Source organism: Cyprinus carpio, chromosome B22 (assembly GCF_018340385.1).
Source record: "Cyprinus carpio isolate SPL01 chromosome B22, ASM1834038v1, whole genome shotgun sequence".
Taxonomy (NCBI): domain Eukaryota; kingdom Metazoa; phylum Chordata; class Actinopteri; order Cypriniformes; family Cyprinidae; genus Cyprinus; species Cyprinus carpio.
In genome coordinates, this window is record NC_056618.1 from 32554415 (window position 1) to 32566928 (window position 12514).

The 12514-nt window shown below is 36.0% G+C and overlaps 1 protein-coding gene across 2 annotated transcripts; it reads right to left on the reverse strand.

Annotated features, from left to right (window-relative positions):
* Window positions 1–392: 392 nt before the first annotated feature.
* Window positions 393–12251, reverse strand: LOC109047328 (interferon-induced protein 44-like). Of its 2 annotated transcripts, none has more exons than XM_042749973.1 (8): window positions 12142–12251; window positions 11184–11370; window positions 11035–11104; window positions 9857–10055; window positions 9576–9734; window positions 4486–4657; window positions 1177–1277; window positions 393–1076 (listed from the first exon to the last, which is right to left on the reverse strand). In XM_042749973.1, exons 2-8 carry the CDS (start codon window positions 11338–11340, stop codon window positions 909–911), a joined length of 1026 nt encoding a protein of 341 aa, XP_042605907.1. In that variant the 5' UTR covers window positions 11341–11370; window positions 12142–12251; the 3' UTR covers window positions 393–908. The 2 variants fall into 2 exon arrangements, with proteins under 2 accessions (XP_042605907.1, XP_042605906.1); XM_042749972.1 differs by having other exon boundaries at window positions 11184–11374; window positions 12142–12233.
* Window positions 12252–12514: the final 263 nt, after the last annotated feature.

Below are 12514 nucleotides of genomic sequence, written 5' to 3' on the forward strand. Positions count from 1 at the left end.
CCCAGATTGCACGTCTGATGGCAGATGGAGTATTCTGATGACGACTTTCATACCTTTCCTGGAGCTTGACCCTGTTATTTACTTGGCAGTCTATGGGACAGTCACAAGCCTCCCGGTTTTCATCCAAAATATCTTAAATTGTGTTCTGAAGACGAACTGAGCTATTACGAGTTTGGAACAATATGGGGGTAAGTGAATATTTTGAAATAATAAAAAATGTACATAAAATGTACATTATTTTGAAAAATCACATACACATTTTAAATTATAAGCAGTATCAGTATTGTTAAAATTGTAACAGAAAGTATCGGTATTATTACAACCATTATACACAGAGCTGGGTGGTGACTGATTACATGTAGGCTCATCTAGATTACAATCAGACTCCAAAATTGTAATAAGATTTAATTACATTTTAAAATAACCAGAGTTACGTTTTTATGGATTCAATGGTAACATATTATTTACTCAATATCAATAATTTATTGATTCTCCTTAATTCATCTTTTTCATCTTTTAAATGTTCCTCTCTGAATCAGAAAGACTTCCAGTTTTGTGGACACTGACACAAAGACAAGGCACTAGTCAGGCTGACCAGCACTTGACCGCTGGATTTACAAAAATCATTACAGGTTTAAGAAGTGTTTGAACATTGCATCATTCCTATTTGAATTATCACTCAGTCAGTTATTTTACCATGTATTTCTTTGGAAAGCGTTTGTCTTTCAAACACATCATAATGCACAAGTTCACAATTCTTTTTTTTTTTTTTTTTTTTTTTGTCATCTGATCCTCTTTAACCTAATATATATAATTGTTTTTTGGTTTTTTTGAAGTACCTCTGAAATATTTAAATAAACCCCCTGCAGGAAAGTGGATGTCGAGGGCCAGAGTTGAGAAGCTCTGCTTTAATCGCTGTCGTCTTGAAAGAACAGATTGACATATTGTAAGATATGATCAACAGCTTTGAGCAGCAGAATATCAGTGTTTTCATCCAGATCCAGCTCTGAGCAGTAGTTCTTCACTGGGACGATGTAGGATGTGGCCATTCCCAGCAGCTGCCCAGCCTTCACCATCTAGAGAGATCAGGACAGAATGAATCATGTGATGCTCAAACAGCAGAACATGACAAAGTCAAGCATTCAGATGTAAGCATTATAATCAAGCATGACATACGGCCTGCTGAATGGCCTTGCTCTTGTACACCTGGGTAATGTCACTTCCGGTAGCGTTACAAACCTGGTCCACATGGGTCAGTAACGCCACCTGGTGTACACCTGCAATTCAGACAATGATATTAGATTTTTACAGTTCTAGTTTCGTTATAATATGTGACTCTGGACCACAAAACCAGTCATAGGCAACACAGGTTTATTTGTAGCAATAGCCAACAATACTATACTGTATGGGTAAAATTATAAAAAAAAAAAAAAATTATGCCAAAAATCATTAGGATATTAAGTAAAGATCATGTTCCATGAGAATATTTAGTAAATTTCCTACCGTAAATATATCAAAACTTAATTTTTGATTAGTAATATGCATTGCTAAGGACTTCATTTGGACAACTTTAAAGGCGATTTTCTCAATATTTAGTTTTTTGCATCCTCAGATTCCAGATTTTCAAATATTTGTTTCTCAGGCTAATATTGTCATATCCTTACATCAATGGAAAGCTTATTTATTCAGGTTTCAGCTGATGTATTATTCTCAATTGTACAAAATTGATCCTCATGACTGGTTTTGTGGTCCGGGTCATATACTTAGGTGTGTAACAGTACCATAGGCGGAAATTGTCCCCCCTAAAAATATGATTAAAAACCAGTCTGTGTATTAAATAACAATGTTTAATACTTTATATAACTTTGTAAGTAGTAAAACAACACAAACGGGGCAAAAATGCATTTTAAGTTTAGAAACATTTTGAGTCTCCCGCTCCCTAGGCTCACAATGCATTGGTCCAAATGCCTGCTTTCCTCTTTTACATCACCTCAGCTGCCGAGTCCATGGGCTACTATAACACTGTTGCCATGGGTTAAAGCAACCCCAATAATGTGATATGAATGCGAAAAATGTGTATTTTACCCCCCGGAATGCGATTTTTACCGGGGAACCTCCCTTGAGAAGTGACTGGACTAGTTTTGAGTAGCAATTGGGCGGGTTTTGTTGTGAAAACCTGACAACTCTGCATCACCTACACACGTGTGTAAATTTTGTCTAACATTTTTTGGGGGAGCAATTTTTGAAGGGGACACAAATAATCCAGCTAAAATTGTACTTGTAAGGATATGTATACACAGAGGAAAGCCTTACTATTAGTGCAGCAGGGAGACCGCAATAATGTGCATTTTAGCCCCCGGAATGCATTTTTTACCGCGGACCCCCTCGAAACGCACTTAGTTTGGGCTAATTTTGGGCAACTTTTGAGTAGCAATTGGGCGGGTTTTGTTGTGTAAACCTGGCAACCCTTTCCATCGAGCAGGCAACGTTATTATTGCTAACATACCGACTCATACAAAAATACATTGGCATCAACTTTATTAAAGAGAAAATAATCACTTCATCCGATGTTTAAGTTAATAAAATAGCCTTGACAGCCTTGGAGTTCCACAACTATTGGCTTTGTTCTCTCTCACCAAACTTGTGTGTGTATAGGTGATGTAAGAGAGGAAAGCAGGCATGTGGACCAAAGCACTGTGAGGCAAGGGAGGGGGAGACTCAAAATGTTTCTAAACTTAAAATGCATTTTTGCCTCATTTGTGTTGTTTTATTAACATAATTATTTAAAAAAACATTGTTATATATCGTTATGTTTTAGTATAAAACATTGCTATTTACAATACACAGCGTGGTTTTTAATCATATTTTTAGAGGGGACAACCCTCAGATGGACAACCCCCCAGGATTTCCACCTATGCACACACACACACACACACACACACACACACACAAGTCTGGTGAGTGAGAACAAAGTCAATAGTTGTGGGACTCGACTGTCAAGGCTATTTTAATCACTTAAACATCGGATGAAGTGATAATTTTCTCTTTAACACAGATCATGCCAGTGTATTTTTCGATGAGTCCGCTATTATAATGTTACCTGCTTGACGGATAGTAATGTCTACAACGGACACGACCGCTGTCACGGCACGACCACAACAGCTTGAAGCCCTGCTGCACTAATAGTAGTAAGGCTGTGTATACTTGTCCTTACAAGTACAATTTTAGCTGTATTATTTGGCTCCCCTTCAAAAATTGCTTTAGAGATTTTTCTTTTGTTTATTGCCCCCCCCACCCCCCCACCAAATGTTAGAGGAAATTTATGCCCCTGAACAATCCACGTATTCGTAGCAAAAAATTTCGGTGGGATACGGTTCTTTCGTTTTTTTTTTTTTTTTCATTAAGTCATTAAGTTTTAATCATTAAGGTTTTTTTTTTTTTCAGGAAATTCAGACAATGCAGTTTTGGCACTCTTTGATGTGGCATGACAGTTCTCTGTATAGAAGCCTCAGTTCTGATGGCAGCGTGGAACATGATCATCCCTTACTCTTTATACTACTAGTTTTAATGCGAAATAAACATGAATGAACATCTCATGCCTCATGTAATCACTCAATCAGTGTTTCACTCGTGGAAAGACGTGATTAAAACTTGTAAACAAAATGTCACATAGCATTTCATTTACCTCAGGCAAGTCATCAGTGTCTACAACTCATTGTTTGCTAGAAAAAAGCATTTTGACAAATATTAGACTACTTCGTTATAATTTACTTTACCTGATAGGGATGTCTTAATTATTTAATGTATGTTTTAAATAAATCTTTTATGAAACAAGTTATGACAAGCCATTGTGTAAATGATTATATTTCAACAACAAATAGAATTTAAAAGTAAAATTAAAAACTGTATTATGTGCAATTTAAATGTTTGCATACTTTTTTTTTTTTTGAGTGCTGATTATTATAGTTAAAAATAAATAGTAATTGTATTTTGGGCTCTGTTACTAATTGTAACCTTATAGTAATGTAAAAGGGCTCCCTATAGTTTAGTTTAGAGCAGAAGCTAATATAATTAGCTAAAATATTAATTATAATTGAATGTATTTTATAAAAGAGCAATTTATTTACTAAACCATCGTTTAATTAAAAAAAAAAAAGTTTAATTTTTTTCCTCCTGCTGTGCCGAAACCATACTGAACCGTGACGTCAAAACGGAGGTACGTACTGAACCAATGTGTTTGTGTACTGTTACACCCCTAATATATACAGTATGAAACCAGACTAAAGACTATTAAGTGAAGCATTAAAGACCTGTTCACCCCAAATAATGTAACTATAAATAAACTATAACGATTAAGATAAGTGCTCGATGGACATTTTTAAAATACTTTTTTGTTCCGTTAATCCCACTTTTTTTTTTTTTGTGAGAATGCTTTCTTTGTAAGTAAATGTTGCACATATGGTTCATTCTTAAAACACAACTCACCTAAGTTGCTAATGTGTTCTCTTAACTGCTGGAAAGTCACGCCCAAGCTTTTGGCATAGGAACCAACTTTTGAGCCATCTATCACAAACACCACACAGTGCACTTTATCATTAGTGCTTGGTTTCCTTACGAAGCCCACAGTCTCTGCTCCAATCGGCTGCTCAGGGCTAAACTGCAGTGGCAAAGCAATGTTTTACTGGAATACATTAGAAACTGTTAACAACTACACATTTTGTTATGAGTTCACTGTAATATACTAGTAATTTTAACATAAAAAGTAATGTTCTACAGTATAAGCTTGTTAATTGATAACTATCATGAAAAAAGTTAAATTTCAAAAGATAATGAAATTTGTCTGTAAAATACTGTAAAAATGTGTACTTCATTACTTTCTAAAATATGTTCTATATTACATTTTATGTTATTTAGTTCATGGGTTTTTATTCTGGGCAGAATTGAATTTTGTGTTTTATTTTTTTGTTTTTTATGTTATTTATATCTTATTGTCATTGTTTTTATGTTCACATTCACTAAATTTAATATTCACTCTGCTTTCTAAATTTGTAACAAATGACAATTTAAAAGCCAATTATTTAAATTTGGAAACAATTATTTGTCTTTATATTACTATATTTGACATTTTCCTTAAGTTTAGATTTGAATAATAATGTTATACAATTGAATAATATATAAGTTTTATGAACTGTAAAATATATAGGCACATGCATGGGCCCTTCACACCAAAGACAATAATGATAACTATAATGAGAGAAAAAAAGAAAAAGTAGAAAAAGCTAGATGCCGCTGGAGACGTAGAAGGACGAATGGATTCCTGTTTGAGAGCCTCCTCTATATACTCCTCCATGGCCTTCTGTTCCCGGATGGACAGTGGGTAAATATGGCCTTTGGGTAGTGTGGCCCAAGGTCGATGATACAGTCCCATGGCCAATGAGGTGGTAATTCCGTGGCGTCCTGTTTGCTGAACCCATCCTGGAACACCCAGTAGTTTAGTGGAATTTCAGGAGTGTTGGAAGTTTCTGGACTCTCAATTGAAGTGGAGCAGAGGGTTACTTTTCTCAGCTGAGAAGATGCAGGAGGTGTGGGTGGCTTGTGAACAGACGACGGGATGAGCCCTTCCGAATGGAATGCAGAGATAGTGACTTAAAAATGTTGACTCTTTCCTTCAGTGACTCTGCTTGTAAACATCAGGTGTCTTCATTAATGGTCAATCAACATTCAATTAATCAACTAACTAACTCTGCTTCAGTGTTAATTTTAACACTCTTGAGTGTGGACTCAAACTCTGAGGTGAGTTAATTTAACACTGGGGTTTTTGCAGTGTACAAACAGAGACTGGAGATGAGGGAGAAGTTGTAGCGGGCAGAGGAGATTCAGCAGGCAGGTCTACATTGTATGCTGTGAGGCACTGAGAGATGCGGAAGGCTTTCTGGATGAAATTTTCCAACCCCTTGACACCATCACAGATGATAATATGTTGAGGGAGGGTAACATTGCCCAGGTGAAAAATGTGCACTTCCATAATGTACTTAAAATGCTTTATTTTCACGCACTGATTTTGTACTTAAAGGTGGGGTTAGTGATTTCTGGCTGCCAATGTTGACATTTGAAATAACCAAAACAAACACGCCCCTGCCCCAAAAGGGTCTCGCCCCTATTTTGATAGCTCCACCCCACACATAGGTATGCAACCCAGGCAACAATTAATTCTGTGAAACAAAGCAAAACCAAAGTTACACTGTGTCTACATGGGATGCGAGTGGCGCGGTGCAACAAAATACTATGGAATTCATTATAATCAGTGATGCTGTCTACACCATAGATATATATACATATCTATGGTCTACACTGGATGCAGCACGGCACAACACGACAAATCCCTGACAGAAAACTGCTGTTGCGTTCTATTTATGTTGTATTGACACAAATTTCAAATGATTTTCAATGGTCGCTTTGTCGTGTCCAGTGTACTAGACAGACTTTAGCTGTTGTGGCGCAGACATGCTGTTACTCACCTATCGAGAATAAACAAAGCAACCTCGGCATCCGATCACAGGCCTTCCACAATAGTAAGTACTTGTAACGTGTAACTAGGACACCTTAAACGAATACTCCACCCCAAAATGAAAATTTTGTCATTAATCACTTACCCCCATGTCGTTCCAAACCTGTAAAAGCTCCGTTCGTCTTCGGAACACAATTAAAGATATTTTGGATGAAAACCGGGAGGCCTGTGACTGTCCCATAGACTGCCAAGTAAGTTTCTCTCCATATAACTGTATGCTGCATATGCTCTTCTGTATCAGCCGCGCCACAAGGATGTGCTGTTTCTACGTGTATTTAGCTTTGATTTGAAAGAAAACAGCGCAATCTTGTGGCATGGCTGATACAGAAGAGCATACATCGCATACGGTGATATGGAGAGACACAGAGGAGACTGTTGACAATGGAATTATTGAATAAAGTTGTTTGAAAAAGTTATTTTTGTTTTTCGCTTACAAAAAGTATTCTTGTAGCTTCATAACATTACGGTTGAACCACAGATGGCAGATGGACAATTTTGACGATGTCTTTCATACTTTTATGGACCTTGACACTGTTATTTACTTGGCAGTCTATGGGACAGTCACAGGCCTCCGTGTTTTCATCCAAAATATCTTAAATTGTGTTCAGAAAACGAACGAAGCTTTTACGGGTTTGTAACGACATGGGGGTAAGTGATTTAATGACAACATTTTCATTTTGGGGTGGAGTATCCCTTTAAAATAAAGTGTTACCAATTATTCTTTATTACTTAATTGTATTTTGTTATCACTTGTAGTACACTTGAGCCCATCTTTCATAAACTAGTGGGTTCAAGTGTACTACAAGTGGTAACTAAATAATTTTTTTTTTAAATACAGAGATAGTATGTTAAAGTAAATTTTAATTCATGATATCTCAAAATAGCTCATTTAAGTACACTTAGATGTTCTTATGATTATCTTAAGTACTTAAGAATATATATATATATATATATATATATATATATATATATATATATATATATATATATATATATATAAGCAAAAAAAATTTGAGCCTGAGAATAGAGCACTTCAAGTACATTTTTGAAGTGTACTATTTTGTTAACGGATGAACCCTTGTCTGAAAGTAAGGAGTGCAGTTTCATTCTAGTGCTATCTGCTATTGGATGCAAGAGTGCGAAACTGCAATGCATACTCACTTATGGTGGAGGACCCTTGACGTAGCCGGACGAGTTGATTGTTCAATGATAGTTTGTTGGCTGTTGGTCCTAATACCTCCTTGAAATGAGTGATAAATGAGCTGAGTGAGTTTGTAATGGGGTTACTGGCATCCTAGATGGATCTCTCGAAAGCTGGGAAATGCCTGGGTTTGCATCTCAAAGAGGAGTGAGCATTGAAGTACAAATCTGCTGCATTCCTGGAGGGAAGCAGATTGTGACGCAGTGGAGGTAGGTGGCTGAAGTGACTGACAGATGGTAGAGCTGCCCTTGACTAAAGATTTTTCTGGTGGACTAGTAGTGGTTCATTTGAAGCATTAGTCGACTAATCACTCATTTATTAATAAACCATTTAAATCATAATAATGCACCTTTAATCAGAGTTTTGCGCTCAAGTTCACAGAGACTGAGACGGCAGAAAGCGCATCCTGTTTGCTTTCATTATTTTACAAAAGCGCAATGTTTTGTTCTTATTGTGAGTGCACACAAATAAACGTAGAGTCTTTATAGATTCAAAAGATGTATTACTCTTATCTGTATGACCAAAAATTGAGTATTTTAAGAGCAAGTAAGCGCACCGGGACTTCCATTTGTCCATTCAATTGCGCACATTTCTCTAGTTTACATTAGATTGAGCAGCCAAGTAAAGTATCTAATACTAACATATTTCAGTTAAGTCATATTTGAGGTCGATAAATGATTGGCGAGCGTTTGGATGTCCTGCCCAATGTACTACCTCACAGCCCTTAACGATCTGCATCAACATATGGAGTTTTATTGAATGGATTGGTTGGTCCCACTTTATATTAAGTGGCCTTAACTACTATGTACTTACATCAAAAATAAGTACAATGTACTTATTGTGTTCATATTATATTGCAAAACACTTTTGCTGCTATTGAGTTGGGATATGGGTAAGGTTAGGGACAGGTTTGGTGCTATGCTTAGCATTAAGGGTGGGTTAAGGTGTAAGGGATGGGTCAATTGTCTAATTATAAATGTAATTACATAAATTAATTACAGATGTAATTACATGCAGGTTTTTTTTAAATATAAGTACAATGTAAAAACATGTATGTACACAATAAGTGCATTGCACCAAATTATTAATTTAAATGTACAGAGTAGTTAAGGCCACTTAATATAAAGTGGGACCGATTGGTTTGAATGAGCGAATGAATGATCAGAGGCAAGAGTTCAATGACTTGAGCTTGTGATTTAGCTAACAATGTCTTTGAGGTTTGCAGGTTGGTGGATAGCCAGAATGCTAAAGCAGACGATGGATGAGAACTGGATCATGTGCAGGTAAATACAGCAGGAAAAAGTCAGGTAAGTGATGCACTATCCAACAGCAAGACCAGACACTGATGTGGTGATGGGAAGGTGGTCATAGGCAATGGTTGATTAGTGTGGACAGGTGCGGTGAATCAGAATGAGTGGGTGGAGCTGGAGGATCTGGCGTGGCAGGTAACTCCATGACATAAATGCTCAAACTCTTTACAGCTGGAGGAATCTGATTGGCTATGTTAAACATTTATGGTCTTTATCGTAAATCAGTAAAAAAAAAAAAAAAAAAAAAAAAACTGTTCTGAAAATAATTCCAACATATCTGTGTTGTTAGCGTTAAAACTGTGTTGAGGACATTCCTATTCTCATAAAATTAGAATGATTTTTAAAACTTTACTTTTATTGTTTTTTCCTTGGTGTGAATGAGCCTCTATGCTATACTGTAAGTTTTAACACCGTATTTAAATGGTAAAGTCTTGCCAATCACACTGGTCTGTTTTTACTGTAAGTTTAAATGTCATATTATCCAGCTTAAATGTACCTGGTGTCCCTCTGGTGCGTGTCCTTTAATGACAGACAGTGCATCGTGAAGAGTCAGTCCAGTGCTTTCTCCTTCACCTACACCCATCACATCACACAAGACCAGAGCTGTGGGCTCATTTGCATTCTCTCCTGCTCCTCTGATGTTGTACGTGCGAAGCTAAGAACCACCAAAGAAAACAGGATAAAACTAACCACTACTTTCCACTGCAATGAACCTCTCAACCTTCCAAAAATGATTCTGTTGGACCACACACTTTTGCAAGTTCTAGTCACATGTACCTTTTTAGTGAAGCTGGTGGAGGACGAAGAGCCCACCATGGCTCTGTTGATGACCCGTCCAGAGAAGACAGACTGGACAGAGCTGATGAAGCTGGACTTTCCAGCACCGACCGGACCGACCAGCAAAACTCTGGCCTCGGTAACAGTCTCACTGGCTGGTTTAAATGACCTGACAGACTCCATCAGTGTCTCTCTCACTCTAAACACAAAGTTTAAGTCAACATTAAAGGCATTTGATACCAGGATGTTATACAAATCCAGTTTTAACCCTTTTGTGGACAGATGGACAGCCATTTTGAACCATTTAATTTATAGGACCATGTCCCAACCACCAACAGGCAAACCCCCAAAGTGTTGTCTGTGATTCCATTTAAATACTGTCTTTGCATCTCTTTTTTGTTTTGAGATATTGCATAATATATTCAAAAAGAAAGAGGAAATGCACCAAGCACCTCAGGAATAAGTGTTAAATCCTTTTATTCTCAGAAAACCAGATAGGCACAAAAAAAATATGTTTCAGCCAAATGGGATATCATACAATACTTTCCAGATTTTAACAATATTTTTCTTGTATAAAATATATCTGTCCACTCCAGTGGACGTCATGCACCAAGGGTATAATTCCTCCTATATGCCTATATATATATATATATATATATATATATATATATATATATATATATATATATATATATATATATATATATATATAAAATATAAAATTATGATTCTTCTTACCCTTGATGATAATTAACTGATCATTTACACTTGAATGGTTTTATTTAACAGAAATATTAAATAGTCTTAAGATTGTATCTTTTTTTATTTTATTTTATCAGATTTTATTAATTTGTTTCAACGTTTACAGTCTATATTTATTATGTCATATAAAAGTGCATGCATGTATACTGTATGAGTGCAGGAATATGTGTGGATGATTGCATTCGAGTGTGTGTTTGTATTTGTGCTCACATATGCATGAATAGCACACCACCCCCGCCCCGTACACACACACTCCTACCCTTTGTTCGTTACACTTCACTTTTCTGTCATGACATAGCAAGTTATTGGCATAATTTGTCACTTGTTTAAAAGTAAAAACAAATATGTAAGAAAAAATATTACTTTATGGTTTAATAATTCATGCATGAAAGGGTTAAAGTGGTGGGTCTACTTACTCTTCACTCCACTCCATGTTTCTCCACTCATTTTCCAACAAGGATGACACTTGAAACTTGACACTAGGAACTTGTTAAAGTATAAAATCAGTAGTTATGAAGTGAAGAGTTTAAGTATTTGCAAGATTGTTTGAATATGTGTATAATACCTCCAAGAGTAGGAAGTGGAGTTGTTATGTTTTCAGGTGTGCTAGGAGAATTGGAGTCTGAGGAGGTGGCTGGAAATATACTGACTTGTGCGCCGGACACTGGCGATGGAGTAACATTGACTGCTACAGGTTTGCCAAAACTGAATCCTTGATTCATTCTTGATCAGAGAAGGGAATGTTTTCTGATCTGTCTAGAATCAAAGGCAATCAAAGACAGCAGCAGACCATACAAGATTACCGAGTATATAAATATATAATATAAAAAAGTATATAATATATAAAGTACATAATATATTATATACTATGTATTATATGTTATTGTAAAATTTATGGCACTAGATTCTCTTTGTAATTAAAAATAAAAAATGTGCATTTTCACGATTTTTCAGTAGTGTATTATACTTACTAGACATTTAACTATGGCATTTTTGAACACAAGGTGGCTCAATGCAAATCAAATTAAAACAGGTGTTTTGTTGTTGTTTTGACATAGACTTATAGTTTTTGTGACATGTCATTAATACCGCAAAATATAGCATTTTAACGACATTGGGACAATATCTCGTTTAACGACATACCATCTAAGAAGGTCTATCTTTTAAATATCATCTCGTTATGGCGAGAACATTTGTTTTACAGAGAATGTCGTTTTTAACAAAGCATCTCAGAGAAAACATCTTTTTAACGACATAAACACGAGAAAATATATAGTTTAAATGACATAACTCGTTATTGCCACATTTGAGTGGGAAGACTGTAGCAGCAAGGCGCCACAGTAAACTCTTTTATGGGATCGAGATGTGAAGAGTTTGTATCACATATATGTCAGATCTCTCTCAGACTTTCAGAATCGTTAAGTAGTGCATTACCAGTGTTATTATTATCGGTTAGCGAAGCATTTTTGTGAGGAACACAACGCAGGTAGGTTATTGCAAATCAAAAATAAAAACATACTTACAACAAAGAGAGCCAAGTGAAATGTTTCAGTACTGAGAAAACGAAAGTACTGTACAGTGTGTTGTATAAGTTTGATATCTGGCCAGTAGAGGGCTGCCATTTCATAGATTATTGTTACACGGAAAGCCAATCTAAGTCAGCAATACAATCAAATACTACGTTTTACTAGCACATACGCTAAGAAGCATAATTTTAATTTTGTTTCGGAATATCTCAAATGATTCTTACTGCTGCTTAGAGTGAGATGGTGATGTAGATGTTGAGTAATATATTTCAACAACTGTATTGACCAATCAACTTTCAGGACGTAATTTCATCCAGTTTTAAGATACTATATTTATATATTTATTGCTATCATACAAATTAACGCAGAC